The following is an 18,238-nucleotide window of genomic DNA, read 5'->3' on the forward strand; positions in this document are numbered from 1 at the left end:
GGATGGGGTTGAAGATGGAGAAAATGCCATCTGGTTCAAAAATTCAAACTTTTAAAATTATAAAAGAGATTTTCCTTCTGGCGCTGTGTTTATATATCAAATATAGCTGCATGTATTCTCTGTATATGTAAGGAAAGCTCATTCCTGATGCATTTTTAAGTCACATCGTCTGGGTTCATTGCTCTAACTCTGCCTTTCTGAGTATATCTCTGAGTTACCTCGAATGAGGACTCTCAACATTGAGTTAAGATTTGTTCTAGCTGAGCCTTTTCATCTACGATGATCTCTATCTGTGTTAAACATCTCTGTTGAGCTGGGAGGACATGAAGGGTATTTGACACGTGCCTACATTTTGCTAGATAATTAAACTTGACCCTCCAGATTTGACTATTACAGTACTCTGCGTGCTTAAAGCCTGGTGACATGTGTGGCCAAGCCTGAGGATCTGAGTTTGATTCCCAGGTCTTGCATTGTGGGAGGAGAGATCTGGCTCCCATAGGTTGTTCTCTGAGCTCAACATCAATGCCTATGTGCACACAGGGTACACATACACACATGTGAAAATCGTTTTTCAATCTTCATTTAAAGTCATATACCCAGTGTGTGTATAGTTGGCCCTGTCCCTTCTCCCACTTTCAATATATTTATTATTTCCTGTGATTTGGAGATACATTTCTGGATTTTTAAAAGTATAATACGTGTTCATCTAACAAAGGTGACCCAAACTTTGCTTCTAGGAAAGGTAGAAAAGAGAAGATTACATCATTCTACTGATTGCTTGTGATTGTCAATGTCTGAGCATTTCTGCCACACCTGAGATGCCTAGATAGAGAACTCAAATCTAATTCTGGAGCTTGGAATTATATTCCACATCTAGTCGGTGCGACCCTGTGTTTATATCAGGAGTGATCCTTCTTTCCAAATGGCCATCGCTTTCTACCGCCCTAACTCATTTTCTTTCTCAGGCCTCCTAACTGCAAAGAGGGGAGCCGCGTCATTGCCTATCATGGGTAGGTAGCACGTGGGATGCACAGACGAGAGAGCTCACAAACCAGTTCAAAACTCTTCTGAATGAGAGTACTGAGAAGATCCAGGGCTCAGAACGGGCCCTTCGCTCTTAGCCCAGAGGGACTCATCTCCATCCTTAGCTTAGATGTCTTGCACTTCCTGGGAAGCCCCTGCCGTGTTCTGTGTCTGCCGATGGGAGCTTTGCTGGGCTTCGCTTTTCCTGGACTGTTTTGCTAATGCCTTACCATGCTGCTCATCAACATAATTGTCTTCAGAGCTAACGGCTTTTATAGTATTGCTCAAGTTATTCATAAAGCTTCCATTATGCATGAAGTATTTAGCCGGTTTCTCTTATGAAGTACTTTGTAAACACTGTAACTAATTAGGCCAGGAAAAGCACAGGAAGGTAAGTGCTCCGCTTCCTACTCACAGATGGCAAAACACTAAGTGAATTAGGAGGACCAGGAGGTAAGTTACAGGAGGAGCAGCAAAACCCGCAGCGCTCAGCCTCCAGCTCAGGTGTCACTGTTGAGTCAGGAACAAACACTGACCATAGTTCCCAGACATCTTAGATGCTGTGAAGCCCTGGATCCACCCATCTCCGTCTCTGGGAAAATTCACGGAGAAACAGGTGAATCCTGCTATTGTATCAGTACTAACGATCACAGAGGGCTAGAGAAAGTTATTGTTATTCGTAGATGCCAACGCTAACCTTCTAAAGCCGAGTCACGGTGTACTGAAAAAAAGATAGATTCTTTGCAGGAGTGCAGTGCAGGTTTAAGTCACCTTGGTTGTAAGCGCTGCTATTGTTTGGAGGTTGGATCTCAATTTTCTTTTCCTGTCACTATCCCTGTCCGGCTCCAAAGCTTCCCACTCACATTCAGAAGCTGTCATTGGAAAGAACAGCCTAAAGAGTTTGGAAGTCTCCTTGGACTCCTTCGATAGACTTCAATTCCTGTTTTCTCATTAGAACATTCATACTTTTGTGCCTCAGTGGGAAAGATCAATTATTTCAATGTCAGTGGTGGTAATATTACCCCTAAGATTTGGCAATTTTCAAAGATCTTTTAACTTAATTAGAAGCATTTGTTGTAAATTGAATTAAACCTGTTAGAAGTACAATGTGTTATATTAAATGCGTAATATCCAAATTGGCCAAGGAGACACATTTTTTAAGGAGAACGTTCCAGTTTTTTCAAGTGTGCGCATTGCAATGAGCAGGAATGTGTGTTCCTTCCATCAGTTTGCTGGAAGTTGAAAGAGTAGGTCAGGATTTTATCTCAGGATATTTAGATGGATGTGTTTGTATTGACAGACACCTTTGAATAAAACATGCATATTTCATACAAAGGCTTGAAATAAGTAAGATAAAGCAGGGAGGATACAAACATTACAATAGCTTAAAGATAAAGCTGAAGCCATGGGCGATTAATATATTAGCATTAACACAATGCGTAGTACCTAATTGTAATTTCATAATTAATTTTTGAACAAATACCTCCTTTGTCCAAAGATGAACCTCCTTAACATCACTTATTTTCCCTCATCTCTAAACACATGAACACTGTGACCTGGCCCAGGGAATGCCAACAAGTCAAAATGGTTAATGACACGCTGCATGGGTTCACCAGGCTTTCCGTAACTGACCTTTTGAAAATTCTCAAGGTAGTTTTCAAATGTCTTAGGCACTCGACAAAGATGAGGAGAGGGGCTAGGCTATTTGAATATTGCAAAGGGTATAGTCAACGACAGGCCAGCTCATGGAGGCAGAGCTTTATGTGGCCTGAAAACACGTGGAAAACCGTTTGATTTTAAAACTCTGCTCAGGTGATGGGGATGGGGGAAGGGTGGCCTAGAATCTTGTGAGAACAGATGGACTCACTTGCTCTTTCATGTCAGGTTTTAAAAAGCTTCAGAGCTTCGAGAATATAAAAGCTCTTGGACATCCCAGGGAGCTTGGGTTCAAACCTCCCAGAGATACTAAAGCCCTCAAGTGCTCAGGTTCCTAATAGACTATATCCTGCTGAGTGCGTAGAGCTTACCCACATCCCCACTCCCATTGCATGCTTTCACCATCTCCAGATCACTCAGGACATCTGATGCTATGTAAATCTGTGTCAATAATTTTCAATCACGCTGCTTAGGGACTAGTAGCAAAGAAAACGTCGGCACAAGCTCAGGACAAATGTAAGTCTTATTTTGTTTGTTTGTTTGTTTGTTTATTTATTTATTTATGGTTTTTTGAGACAGGGTTTCTCTGTAGCTTTGGGGCATGCCCTGGAACTAGCTCTTGCAGACCAAGCTGGCCTCGAACTCACAGAGATCCGCCTGCCTCTGCTTCCCGAATGATGGGATTAAAGGTGTATGCCACCACCTGCCCAGCTCAATGCAAGTCTTAAAAAGGTTTTACTTTTTGAGAATTCCATACATGAGTATTGTATTCACATGAATTACAACCCTCTTTCTCTCCATTCCATCTCCTTCTGGGTCACCTCTACAACCCCCTCTCAAATTTACTGATGAACACATGACCTCATCCTTATTTACACCAACTCCTCCTTCCTCTCGCTAGCACACATAACACCTTCCAGCACTAGGAAAACTAGTCCTGAGAGAGGAGGATTCCAGGTTAGTTCAGTTTTATTCCTCCAAGTCCTGGAGGACTTGGACACAGACCTTGGAAAAATTAAACTAGAAATGATTTTGAAGCCTCGTCCTTGAACTTTAGCTCGCATAACATTGGAAGTATTAGAAGCTGCAGAGAGAGAGGGAGGAGCAATTGGTAGTCCCACCCAGCTGCTAAAGCCCATAAACCACAACAATTACAGATGTGGCAAGATAGCCCCAGTGGTGAAACAGACACTTTTATCTTGGACTTAAGGCTTGCTGCACAAAAAGTCATGTCTGGTACAGTAAACCTAGCAAATGTGAACTACCCAAGACTTTTTGATCATGGGTCATAGGCGCTAGAACAGAACCTACTATTCAAGTGTTAATCTAATTCATCCTTATCGATTAAAAATTGGGAGTCAGCTATCAGAGTCAGAATCTGAAGGAACAAAGAAGCAGGAGAACAGCTGTCAGTTGCTTCCTACTTCTTTCTGTCCCTCTAGTACAAAAGGACCAAGGTCTTCTCTAAGCCCGCCTTCCTACTTCCTGTATGCTATCTGACCTCAGCCCTCCAAACCTCATGGTCAGCGAGTGGCGAGCTCTGCCTTCAGGCTCAAGGCAAGCTTTATTTGTCAGGGACAATGAAAATATCACACAACATACCCTGTCATTTTCCTAAGCAAATATAATTCCTAACTGTATACTAAATATTTAGCTTTATATCCACAGAGAACTGTACCTCTCAACCCCCCCCCCCCCGCCCATCAAATACAATATTGGAAAAATATTTTCTTTGGACTAGGGAGATGACCCAATGTGTAAAGTGTTTGATATGTTAGCATGAGGATCTGGATCTCAAACACCTACAGAGTGGGAGGTGAAACAGAGGTGAAGGGCTCCTATAATTCCAGATCTAGGCAGTACAAACACAGTTGGATCCCACAGGCTTATTGACTATCCAGCCTAGACAAATAGATGTGCTCCAGATTCAGTGAGAAGTTCTTGTATCCAAAAATAAGATGATGGGCCAGTGAAGTGGCTCAGTGGGCAAAGGCACTTTTCATATAAGCCTGTTGACCTGCCTTCAATTCCCAGAGCTCATGGAAAGCTGGGAAGAGAGAATCTGTTTCATAAAGTTGTTAGATGATCCCTATTCATATGCTGTGGCACACACACATGAAATAATAACCCATTAAAATTAAACGAGGTATATTAAACATATTTTCAGTTAAAGAAATTAGACTTTAATCTGAGGACTGTGGATGTGATTCTATGTGCTGTGCCTCCTTCTTGCTCAGCCTCCAGTCCCACTTTCATAATTTCTCTTCATTTTGGAGAACTCAGAGGAGAAGTTCCCTTTGGTCTAGTTTGAGATAAGAACTTGCTCCGTGTTTCCTCATACCATCTATATGTCATTAAAGGAGTTACGCACTGCGTCTCAGCCCCATGCATTAGCTTTGCACTTCCCTGTGTCTGCCAATAGACCAGAAGTTCTATGGGGAGAGCTTTCTAAGACCTCTCACCCTTGTTTATCTTTTCTACCCTCATATTCCTCTGCTTCTGGGACAGATTATGCACACTGAGGACTTAGGACAATGAAGAGTTCTGACTTCGCACTTCTGGAGGTCAGAAATCTGTAAAGGGGGTCTGGTAGAAATGAAGGATGAAAAGGGCTGGTTTTTCCAGAGGCACCAAGGGTTTCCTTGACCTGTTGGTTCTTCTTCCTCACTCATCTGTGTCTGCATAGGCTACAAATTCAGGCCAAGGCTGTCTACTCTGCCCTCCTCCCAGCTGCCTTTCTAGTCCGCTCTGTCTCCTTGCCTGCCATCATCTTCCAATCTTTGGAGACCCTTGTAACTGCACTGGGTTCATCTCAATCAATTAGAATAATCTTACTTTTAGCTGCAACCAAAATTTCTTCTGCTTCTTAATTCACCACTGCTATTTAATTTTACGTAATCGCAAATTCCAGGGTTTAATGTGGGTGATATTTTCAGGGGTACTGTTCTCCCAATAACACTATCACAGGGCCTGGCATATCAGACACATATAGTGATGATCTAGGAGTAACCAGAATTCTACAAAGGAAGCGACATTCCTGTCAGGTTCCAGGGCAAGGGGTTGTCAGTTTCCTGGTGTCTCTTGATCTAGAGGTTTTGTGATAGAGAAAAGTCCTGATGGAAAGACAGGAACACGTAGAGAACATTCTTGATTGCCAGCCATGTTTCCTTGAGCAAATCATGGAACTGACTTGGCTTTAGTTCTGACTCTGTGATCACTGGAGAGACTTGGCGGTGACCTCTGCATATTCCTCTACGTCTTCATTTTAACTATTTTATATCTTCATTTTAACAGCTCCCCGAAATACTGAATAATAAGTCTTAGGAAGCCTCAGAATTATTGAGCACATTCGTGAGTTTTTTGTTTGTTTGCTTAAATGACAGTAGGACCAGAGAGATAGCTCAGTGGGTAAAGGATTTGCCTCCTGAGTCTGAGGACCAGAGTCCTGAGTCTAAAGCCAGATTCAGTTGCATGCCTCTGTAATCTCAGCATGCCTATGATGGGAGGGGAGATGAAGACAGGAGAACCTGGAAGCTCACAGGCCAGATAGACTGGTGTGCACAGTGATGAAAAACTTGAGACCCTGTCTCAAACAAGATGGGATGTGAGAACTGACACCCAGGATGGTCCTATGACCCCCACACTCCCCCTCGCTCACACACAAACACCAGAGACATCACACACACACACACACACACACACACACACACACACACAAATAAAAAGCATTGCCCCGATGAATAGAATACAGTGAAAAACAAAAAAAAGACCCAATACAATAAATATTTATCTGCAATCATCAGATTTTTAAAGTGTTAGATGGCGATTATATTTTGTGATGTCAGGAAGGAGTATGGAAATGTTAGTGCCATCTATTGGTACTGATTTTGAAATAAAAGCTACCATAGCTTGCTAATGAGCCTGTCCTGTATTCAGCTTCCTGGGGGTGTGTATTCACCACAAAGGAGCGCTTAAGAATGCATTCTGTGCCCTTCTTCTCCAAAGCAATTTTGGTCTTTTTTATGTTATTATTATTACACTGATGGATTGTAGAAATCTTGTTTGATTTCAGGTCTCTATAAAGATTGGGCATGCAAGGGGGACAGATGGGTGTCATATGAAATGTGACTGAAGTTCAGAGAAATAGGTTTCATTTAATAGCTGAAGACTGGATGGCTTCCCTATCCCCCCACCCCTACCCCGTCACCTCCCTGCCCAGCTCTGGTGGCTCACCCTTGAGCAATGGAAGGGCTGTCTTCATGAATCGGGGACGTGCTGCTGGCCTCAATGTGATTTTCCAATGATCTGTGTGCTCCATGACTTCTTTCATAACCAACAAATCAATCCCCACTCCCTGTATTACACACCCCAGTGGTAGATGCCATTCATTATCCTTCTGATGGTCAGACTCCTTGTACATAACCAGGAAAGATTACAGAAGGGCAGACTGGTGGAAAAGCAGATGGGAATATTCCACAAGGACAGGGAGTCTTGTAACCTGCATTGTGTGCTCACAAGTCCAACAAAGGAGCTCTGGCAAGGCGATTGTCAAACACAGAAGCTGGGATCTGTCGAAGGAAATGCAGTTCGAATGTTATTTATGGCGACAGTTGTGGGTGTAATCCTATATATCTGTGCACTGAGATTCAGGTACAAACTCTAAATTATTATAAAACAAGAGCTGCTATATATTGTAATAGGAACATCAGTTATAACATGATGCCTCACTAGCTTCTTTGACTAATAAAATGCAATTTCTAATTTTATTGAGATCCACCTAGCACCACTAACTCTTTTGCTGATACCAAATTTCAAGGCTTGTAAAATTTAAAGCACCAGATGAATAACTTTTCCTAAATTCTTTGACTCTACATGCATGGTTGCCATCATTGAATGAATAAAGACTAATATAGATTTGAATTAATTCATAACAACTGATTGAGTATTTTGAATGACATGTGAATACATCTAATTTAACCTTGGTGGTTTTTTTTTTCCAAATCAAATGTATGACAAGCAAAAATTTGTTTCTAGGTGTGAGTGGCAATACTTAATCCATGAAACTAACTGGGAATGTGGCTCTGGGGCAGTTTCTCTGCATAGGGACTCAAACTGCTCAGTCACTTATACAAATGGATGTGAAAAGAACAATGGAAATTTCCACTCATCAAATAAGCTTCTGTCTTTTCCATTTTGCACATGTTGAGGCTTTCTAGCTCCCTGACAACAATACAATGTGGAGTCTGTGTCTGATTTCTTCTTTCTCTGCAGAGGGGGAACAGTGATGGAGGAAGTAACGGATCAAATTAATGGATCATGTGTAGGATATTTAGTTAAGTGGTGTAGGAAAGTTTGGGTTTCTTTCACATGATGCAAGGGCTAGTCTGGAGTTCTCTCAAAGGAGACCTCAACCCTGACAATATCTCTGTCTGTCACCAAGGCTCCTTGCAGGGTGTGTGTGTGTGTGTGTGTGTGTGTGTGCGCGCGCGCACGTGTTTGTATGGGTTGCAGGGACTTTGACTGCAAAAGATCCAAGACTTTTTTTTAAATAGCAATATAGAAACGTTTAACTTGTAGGGCGGGAGTATAGGGGCTGAGATTTGTCAAACCCTCTGAGCAATGCATACAAAATATATACCATTTATGGCATTTAAATCATAAGCCATTACTTGGAATTTCAAAATACTATTTGGTTTCAAGTGTTCTGAAGTTAGCCAGGCATAACGTGTGGTGTGCAGACCCAAAGTTCCTGGCTACCCTCATCCACATGGTTGAAGTTGTAAGGAAAGAGGTAAGCCTGTCCTTGCCTTTCACCCTTAACACACCGCACAGGGCTGGAGTACAGAGCTGTGCACACACCTGGAGGGAGTGTGTGATGAGTCACTGCACCCACCTCCGATCTTAAACTCTCCATTCATGTTCCACATATGTGTGTGCACATGCACACATGCACACACGTGGAGGGAGTGTGTGATGAGTCACTGCACCCACCTCCGATCTAAACTCTCCTTTCATGTTCTATGTATGTGTGTGCATGCACACATGCTCTTCTTATTTCGCTGTTATTCTCTAGGGTGATTGAAACACATGCTCAGTACAAAAGTGGGTGATGGTTCACTCCTCCATGGCAAAACACTCAGGGAACTGTCAGTTTCGGCTTTAGTGCCCTATTAGCCTATGAAGACCAAAACAGCCATAGCTATGCCCCTCCCTGGGTTGATACTCCGTTGTCAGACTTAAGTTTCCATGGCTTCCCTACACTTCCCATGGCATGCTTGTCATTGTACTTGACAGTCTTCAGACAGCCGTGAGCTTTATTCAGTAAAGTCTTTTGAATGTATCCATGGCTCCTACACTTTTCTGGTAAACAATAAGTCCTTTATTTTGAATTCTGGTTGGGATGAGTAACTTGCTTCAGTTTCAAAGAATTCATTTTTAATAACAGATAAACCAATATTTTATTACATTTCATTTGTTGTTGTTGTTGTTGGAGGTGGTGTGTGTGTGTGTATGTGTGTGTGTGTGTGTGTGTGTGTGTGTGTGTATGTGTATGTGTGTGTGTATAGGCGCAGGAATGCACACACACGCATGGACAGTAGTGATCAAAGGACAACTTTTGGGAGTTGATTCTTCTACCAAACTCAGGATGTCAGGCTTGCTAACAGACTCCTTTACCCACTGTGCCATTACACTGGCTCCAATAAACACGCTGACATGCTATGAAGAACATATGTTATTGTGAGCAGGTGACATAAGAAGGGATATACTTTAGATGTACAATGTTTTCCAGGAAAATTAAATTTACTAATTCTAATAATTCCTTCTCATGTTTTATGCCATAAGCATGTAGCTCAGTGACGGGTGCATTTACATTGCTGGACATCTGATCTTAGAAATTTTTCATCTTACAAAGCCTAAACCATGACTCATTCCACAACAGGAAAGGATTGTCCTTCCAGGCACCATTGAACATTTGCTTCCCCTGACTTTAGCTGCAACAGAAAGGTCAGGTATCAGAATCCCGAGGTGTTGTCCTTTTGTGACTGGATTATTTCACGCTAACTGTCCTCAAGGCTCATTCACATTGTAGCATGTGTCAGAATTCCTTCATTTATTTTATGCTAGACAATACTTTATTGCGTATTATCAGATATGTACCCTTCAACCACTCCTCAGTGGGCATTTCTGTTGCTTCCATGTTTCAGCGGCTGAAGATGCTGCTGCCATGAGCGGGGGTGTGGTTATCACTTCCCTGCTCTGCTTTCAATTCCTCTGGATATGGATTATGATTTGCATAGGTGGGCCATATGATAGCTACATTTTTTTTATATTGGTGTTATATACACCATACTGTTTCCCAAGGTAGTACTCAAGAATTCTAATACCAATGCTCGGGACTTTCTGTTGTTTTATTGTTCTTGTTGCTTTTAATAGGCCTTGTAAGGAGGATGGATTTGTGTCTCATGGCTTTCATTTACATTAGCCTAACTCATATTTACCCATGTTGTCTTCAATCATCCATTTCAACAAAAAGGAGAATAAATGTGCTTGACTTCCAAATGTTTAGGACTAATTTCACTCAGTTCTGTTCAGCACTGGAGCACTTCCCTTCAGGCCATATGGTAGGTCCAGCGTTGACTTGTGGTTTCTTTGTTTGCAGCTGCTCTCCTGTTGTAGATGGCTGTGGATCTGGGGAGGTAGCCAAACACCTCCACTTTACATGGGTGTCCCTGTTTTCAGAACTTGAATTAGGTCAATGGCAGAGCCAGGGATTCTGGTACCTCCTGCTGCTGATGGCTTCTCTCTGGTTCCTGAGGCTCTACCTGCATTACCTGGGCCAGTGGCTTTTCCTCTGGGCCCTTTCAACTCCAGTTACAAAGTAAGTGCTTTCCCCTGCAAGTCAAGGAGATGCATTTTCATCTTGCTAGGGCCAATCAGAGTACAAAATTCTTTCCCTGCTCACTTATTGGAAGACCTCAAATGGAGCCCTGATTTGAAGAGACAAAAGAAGTCTTTACCTGAGATCAGGGGCTTTTATTACAGTTACAGTCTCGGGCTGTGATTGGCTCTGCATATACAAACACTTAACTTGAGCATCAATATTTATTTGAAATTCAGCACATTCAAATATGTCCTGATATCTGAGCAGGACTCAAGAAGGAATTTGGCAATGGTGTTTCTGTTCTATTTTGATCTTATAAGCATGACAAAGGCTGAAGGTATTTCAGAAGTAATGTTAGTCTGATTTATTACCATACTCAAGAAAGAAAAGCTTGCTTCTTCTACAAAATGATTGAATTCAAACAATTACCAAACTCAAGCCCAGGCAGCTTTCTGGGCCATTATCCTGCAGGGGAAAAATAATGTTTTAAAGGTTGTCTGCCTGTAAACATGGTTGTGTAGGCACTCTAGATAGACAGATAGATAACAACACAAGGAAAATTCATTTTCTCCAATGTGTACAGATAGACACAGACACATGTGTAGAGTTTCCATTAAGATGATTATGAAGAATTTTAAGACCTTCTGAAAAGAAATGCATATGTGTATATATACACACACAGAGTTTTTGATTCTCTTATGAAATAAAGTGACAAAGTTGTGAATATGTTGTAGATATGAAAATTTGTATGTGTCAAATAACTACATTTTCATGAAGGCATTCTTGCATGCATATTTTCTGTTTGTCTGTCTCTCCCATCTATCTATCTATCTATCTATCTATCTATCTATCTATCTATCTATCTATCTATCTATCATGTATGTATGTATGTATCTATCATGTGTCTGTCTATCTATCTATCTATCTATCTATCTATCTATCTATCTATCTATCATCTATCTATCTATCTATCTATCTATCTATCTAGTATGTATGTATGTATGTATCTATCATGCATCTATCTATCATGTATGTATTATGTATCTATCTATCATGTATCTATCTATCTACCTACCTATCTATTTATCTATCTATCATGTATCTATCTATCATGTATCTATCTATCTATCTATCTATCTATCTATCTATCTACCTATCTATCTATTTATCTATCATGTATCTATCTATCTATTTATCTATCTATCTATCATCATATATATCTATCATGTATGTATATATTTTCTTAGCTTCCAAAGCAGAAAATACAAATGTTCTAGCCTGAGCTGATAGACTTTATTAGTCACACTTTTACTCTCCATCAGAAGAGAAAGCCTTACCTTTATTAGTTGTTAATCCAACAAGACAGCAAAAATTATTGTGACAGCTCCTGTTGGTCCATTTTGTAAACAGAGGACTTGGACTACTACTATAACATTTGGGGGGGGCTTATTGTCTAGATCCACAGTCCTGACTCACACTCTTGCTCCAGGCCACATCTCAGCTATGACAACACCGACAATGAGTGCTTACCCTCACTGTGGCAGGGCCTATACTAAGAAACCTACATTGTTCTATTTCATATCCATAAGGACACAAAAACGAATCTCCTCTGAAGAAGTCATCAAGGAATGGATAAAATGAAGACTTCTCTCCACTGGAAGACTTTTGATTCACAGTTTTACACCAGCCTAATTGGAGAGAGATTTTTGTACGTTGTAGGGAAAGATGATGTCAAAGCTACACTGCAGGCAGCGCCTGTTACTGGCTTGAACTGGATTTAACCCACTGGGCTTCGGCTTGTGCCGTTAGCCCTTTGCTATGAAATTTCAGTTGTTAGTGATGATTGCACTTTTGATGTTGGAAGTTGGAGTCACGCCAGAAAAGCCATAAGCAAAATCCACAACCTTCAGCCAAATTCTGAAGAATCATTAGATTTACGTCTATTTCTCATTTTTACAAGATGTTGACTCATTGAAAGTTCATTAGTGTATTTTGTGTTTAAAATTGGCCATGAATATATCCTGTGTACTACAAAGAAGTTTCTGATTTACACATGGCTCTACTGAGTGGCTCAAATGGCATGCTTGGTCTGCTAGCTGCCTTTGTTTTTTATGTAAAAATAAAGGACAAGATACCTTTCATATCTTTGGTTGTGAACTATCCTGGTGGTCAAGAAAGGTGGAAGGCTTCTAACACTCAATTTCAGGTGCCATTTTGGGTGAAGTATTTTGTATTTTTAATAAAGAAAGCAAAGCACAGGGATCCACTGATTGCTTTGCACACTGGTCTTTGCCTAATTCTTGCTTGGTGCCTGTGCTTCCCCCCCCCCCCCCAACAGATTCCAGTTTTATTCCTACACTGTTGAACTCTGCTACCCGACTTCTTCACTTCACGTTGGCGAAGAGCTGGCTGTGATTGCGCTGGGGCCATTAGCTCTGAACACAATAACATTCCCCTTGCTTCTGATCAGATGGGGCTGTCAGCTCCTGTTCTCCTCCCGCCCGGATGCCTTGTCAAAGCTTATCATCACGATGGGACTATGGACGGTTCTAGACCCATTGGCGGTGTTTATAGTGGATGCTTTCCTAGGGGTAAGTCAAGTAAAATAACCAAGATATGAATCCCCGGCACAGAGTTCAGCCCAGTGCACAACTCAGCTGACATGGGAGGTTTCAATAATGATGTCATTCAGTATTCATCCCGAAATGAAGTTATTAAGCTTTTCCTCATAAAACAAATCAAGGACGGTCTCATAAAATTGATTCAAGTGTGATTTTTAACTATTGCAAACTTTAAAAATAAGGAAGGAATGGCCTAGAAAATAAAAAGAAAACGGTCACATTTTAAAAATTATTCCAAAATTTCTATTTTTTACATAAAAATAAAAACTTTTTCAAAATGAAAGATTTTCATAGACAAACTTCCCAGAAAAGAACTTTTACAGCAGTTCATTCAGCGTGACTGGCTGCCTACCTGCTTTCTGCCGGGACAGACTTATGTAACAAATAGAAAGGCAAGAGATAAGAGCCGCTGTAATATTTTGAAGTGATAACTTTTCAAAAGTCACCCCTCAGGCATTTCTTCCAACATTTGTGATGATTTCGAAGTGACAAGCACATTGCACCTTAAAAACACAGTCTTAGCATCCTGAATGATTGTTAGGGATGTGCAACAGTGCGTGATGCTTCATGGGAGGACAGGATTCCAGGGCAAGGCAATGACTGTGCTTCTGATCATCGTTGTGCAGTTTCTTTGTTATATATGGATGTATGAACTGAGCTGTGGAGTAAATAGCATCTCCATTTTTCAGTATGAACTGAGTTGTAGAGTAAACAGCATCTCCATTTTTCCAGTCAGACAAAACAGTTACATAGAATTCTACTAGTTACAAGTAGTATCTGAATTCTGAGACTGGTAATTCTCCCATTGTATCAAAATCTCTCCTTGAAGTTGTGAGTCCATACATTGCTTTGTGAAATTAAGTGGGTGCTAATTATAATTATTCAATCTCAACAAATTATTTAATTTGCTGATGGATATGACTATAATCCATATACAAAGTTGATACGGTTATTCTTGTGAATTTGTTTGACATATCTATATCTCTGGCTGCTTAGAGCTTGTAAAGTATGCAATTTCTTGACTTCTGCTTTTCAAGCACTGGCGTCAAACCCAAAGCTATGTGCATTGTAAGCAAGCACCCCACTCTGAATTACATCGCCAGTGTCTGAAAAAGGTAATTTTTAGTTTTTATTTTGTATCAAAACCTATTCCAAGTCTTGGTAAAAAAAAAAAAAAAAGGTATGGACACAGTTTCTTCATCAAGGATATGGGGAGGGGCATGACTTGTGCTTCTACTAAATTTCTACTTGATGCAGACTCTGTTAGCCAGGGACCACAGTTTAAGAACCTGAAGTCATAGCCATACAAGAGGCTCTGAAGAGCATACTGGAGGACCCAGGACACTAGCATCACCTGGAAGACAAAAGCCCAGCATACAGAGCTATCAATGGTACACCCTTCATTTTTCTGTCCATTAGCTATGATTCCAATCAAAGATAAAATTTAGCATCTTTATCAAAGTTTCACTCAACTTTTCCAAAGGTTTATGTTAGATTATCAAAGCACAATTGAAGATGGTGGCTCAAAATGTGAGAATTCAAACCAGAACACACTTTAATCTGAATGCCATAGAATTATAAGCAATTTCAAAGTGAAAAAAGGGGAAATCTAAATTAAACTTTTTATATCTAGACCTGACGATAATATAAAACATGGAGCAGGGGGCAGGCAGGTGGCTATTCTAAATTAATTCGATGTGATCAAATACTCATTCATAACATTATATGATTGATGTTCCCCCTACCATGAGGACATGAAAAGGGACGTTTCATATTTGGTATGTCTAGAGTTGGTCTTTATCACTACCCTAAGCAGATCTTAGTGTATTGACAGACTATACTGTTAATTATGTAAGGAATGATTTACCTCAATCACATACTATTAAAACTAAAGTCTCAAGTATCATCTGTGATGAACTTTTGGGGACATTCTACACCTTGGGTGCTAGAGCAGGCAGCACAGCCTGATCTCCCTTTTCTACTTCTCCTGGGCTATCCTATGCCACAGTACTGCTTCTCAGAATATTTGTGAGTGTCCAGGGTTCTCACCTAATGTTCACCATGGCTCATCAAGAAGGGCCCAAGATTCCGTATTCCCTATGGTCTTAGGTGATATTAATGGTGCCATTTTTCCCTGACCACTGCCTGAGCAATATAATACTAGACACAATGTTAAGTGAACCTTCCCAACTACTGCTGTTTTCTAGGTTGAACCTTTAGGTTGCTAGGCTCCTCTTGGCCAAACTGGGATCCTTGAGGCTTTGAGTGCACTGGTATAATTTATATGAGAATTTTGAATACTTAAATGACCTCTGCTAATAAGGCTTAGAACTGGACAAAAGCAATCGTGGAAAATTACCATGTCAATCATTTAGCATTATTAAAATTAGCTCCAAACTTCACATTCGCCCCTGAGTGTGTTCCAGCCATCTTGCTGCTGTGGACTAGAATCACGTGTGCTAGGCGTGCCACATGTGACTGCTTTCTGAAAGCTTGGGATCGTTAGCCACATGGGTGACATGGTGAAGGAGGGAGCCACTGGGGCCAGCAGGGTGCTTTCTACCTTGTCACTGTTTTTTTTCACCACGGTGGCTCTCCTCATTGCGGTGCTGCATGGACTGAGTTAGATCCAGCTGGATCCTGTTCACCTTCTTGCTTATGAGTTTCTAAGCAGCCAAGGAAGAGACTGTACTTACTGTCAAGGCTGGTTGGGCAGGAGATGTAAAGACACCATCTGCATCATGGGGAAGACCTTGTTCTGAGCTATCTCACGAGTCCTCCCCAAAACCGGATTGACCTATGCAGCAGGTATGGCCCTCATGCTGAGCTTGCTGCAATGCCAAAGGCAAGTCAACTGAGGAGTATAAGCAGCTGGCCTTGACGATCTTCTGGGACCTTCTCAGAAAGACTGTCTGCAGCCCTTGGGGGAAGGCCTTCCTTATTCTAGTCAGGGCCCTTAGACGAATGAAAAGCCAACCAGCCCACTGTATACAAGGCAGCTGATGAAGTGAGTGTACGGAATTGACGCTGATGCCCCTGATGAAATATATAGGAAGGCAGGCTTTAGTGTGTCCATCTCAGAAAGGCCTTATCCCAAAGAAGCTGACGTGTGTGATAGGGGATGAATCTGGGGTCTATGTTTTTTCCAGTTGCAAAGAAAAACAAATCAACTCTCCAACTAGTCTTTCTCAGCTTTCACTACTTTTCAGCTAGTCTTGATACTTTTCCTCATGATGTAAATACCCCCTCCAGTAGACCCTACATTCCAACACAGTTTCACTGGGGATTGATTGTATTCCCAACACATACTTTTTGGAGACCTGATCAGATTAGATATATATGGAGTGCTGGAGAAAAATCACAGAGTTAACATCATGGGGAGCTGTTCTCTTGTCCCCAGTCTGCCATTTATGTTCTATACAACACCAAATAATCTGGTTAAGGACTCCAGCCTTCAGTTTACGCATGAGCACTATGTAAAAGTAGTAACACATGCCTCCTTCATCTCACACTACTGGCAGGTGAAACAAATAAGAGACTAAGTGTGAATAACACTTAAACAATTCACATATTTCACAAATTAATAGTGATAGAAGGGGCGTAACGAGGTCATGATACTATGCTGTGTGCACAACATACAACATAAGAAGCTCCTGTTTCAGACAGGAACTCAGTCCATATCAGGAATCAAGTGCACCTACAGCAAGCATAGCACACATGTTGCGTGAAAGATGCCATTGTAGGTCCATGGCTTTTTTCTGCACATCATTCAGGTCTTGGCTCAGGTGGCGTCTTTGACAGTGATATTAAAAACCACACCAGCCTGTCCTGCTGCAGTTCAGATCTTGAGTGGTCCATAGGCTCGCATTTTGGAAGCATGTTTGTCAGTCCGAGGGGCCATCAGGAGGTGATGGAACCAGAGGGAGCAAGTTTGCTCGGGCATTGGCTTGACTTGATGTACTCTCTCATCTCAAGCCTCAAAGCAGTACAGCCTGCTGAGTGTGGCTGTAAAACCTGAAATTGTGAGCCAGAATGGGACTTCCTGCCTTAAAGGTGCCTATCATGGGTACTTTGTAAAAGTGACAGCAGGCTATGGCATCTCTGATGATGTAGACGTACTGTGATATTTCCTCTCTGTATGTTACTAAAGCTTTTTGGAAATTTTCTATTTTCTCTGCAGTGCTGAGAATTGAGCCGTGTCTTGAGCAAGTCTTGCTGAGCTACATCCTGGTTGCCTCGTGCCTTTTTAGTCTTGAGATGGAGTCTTATGAAGTGGCCCAGATGGACCTTGAGTTTGCTTTGTAATGTGGTCAGGCTTTGAACTTGCCACGCCTTGGTCTCCTGAGTAGCTGGGAGGCAGACCTGCAACACAACCTTGCCTATGCTATTTAGCAATACGCCCATGCTTACTCTTGCTCCCACACACTTAAAAAGAGGAGCCCGGGAGGCTAATGTCTTTGTTTAATATTCTTTTCTCTTATTTGAGCAGAAGGGCCACTAGTAGGTATTTAGTAGATGAGAGTATAATAATGATTAGCATCTACTGTTTAGATTATTTTTTATTGGATTCAAAAGTATATCATGTTTTATTGTTGTTTCATCAATGAATATTTTTTATCTATTTCTTTGTCATGAAGCAAGTAGACAGAGAACTGGAAAAAGAGGAGGTAGGCTTTAAGGGCTCTCACCCATCTGCTCTCCCAGTGCTAGTAGTGAGGGCGCCCTTTCCCAGGTGGAACGATTAACAAGCAATGTAAAACAGAAGCTTTGCCGTGGTGAGCTGGGCTTTCTGAATTCTAGTCATTGCTCAGTCACCAAAAGATATTTTGGTGCAGGTAAAATACAAATTAGCCCGCCGACTCCTTTGTTCCCTTCTCACACACGTGATTGGGGTTAGCTACTTTAAGAAGTACCTTTTAGCACCATGCTTCTGTAACTGCCGGTTTAAACCCTAAAGAAATGGTTCTCTCCCTCAGCATGAGGAAAGCTCCTGACTATAGAGGGATCATCACTTCCACTGGATATCATGGGAATCTCAGCTAAGGCACATTCGTGC

At 41.4% G+C, this 18,238-nt stretch overlaps 1 protein-coding gene across 1 annotated transcript in view; it reads left to right on the plus strand.

Moving 5' to 3' along the window:
• Window positions 1-18,238, plus strand: part of LOC126501615 (uncharacterized) — a 269,467-nt gene that overhangs the window by 178,415 nt on the left and 72,814 nt on the right. The window contains exons 13-14 of the mRNA XM_050142373.1: window positions 10,340-10,558; window positions 12,900-13,152. Of these exons, the coding sequence (XP_049998330.1) occupies window positions 10,340-10,558; window positions 12,900-13,152 (472 nt within the window). The remainder of the gene's footprint in view (window positions 1-10,339; window positions 10,559-12,899; window positions 13,153-18,238) is intronic.

This window comes from Alexandromys fortis, unplaced genomic scaffold (assembly GCF_014885135.2).
Source record: "Alexandromys fortis isolate MF-2015 unplaced genomic scaffold, M_Fortis_MF-2015_v1.1 scaffold_5, whole genome shotgun sequence".
NCBI classification, from domain to species: domain Eukaryota; kingdom Metazoa; phylum Chordata; class Mammalia; order Rodentia; family Cricetidae; genus Alexandromys; species Alexandromys fortis.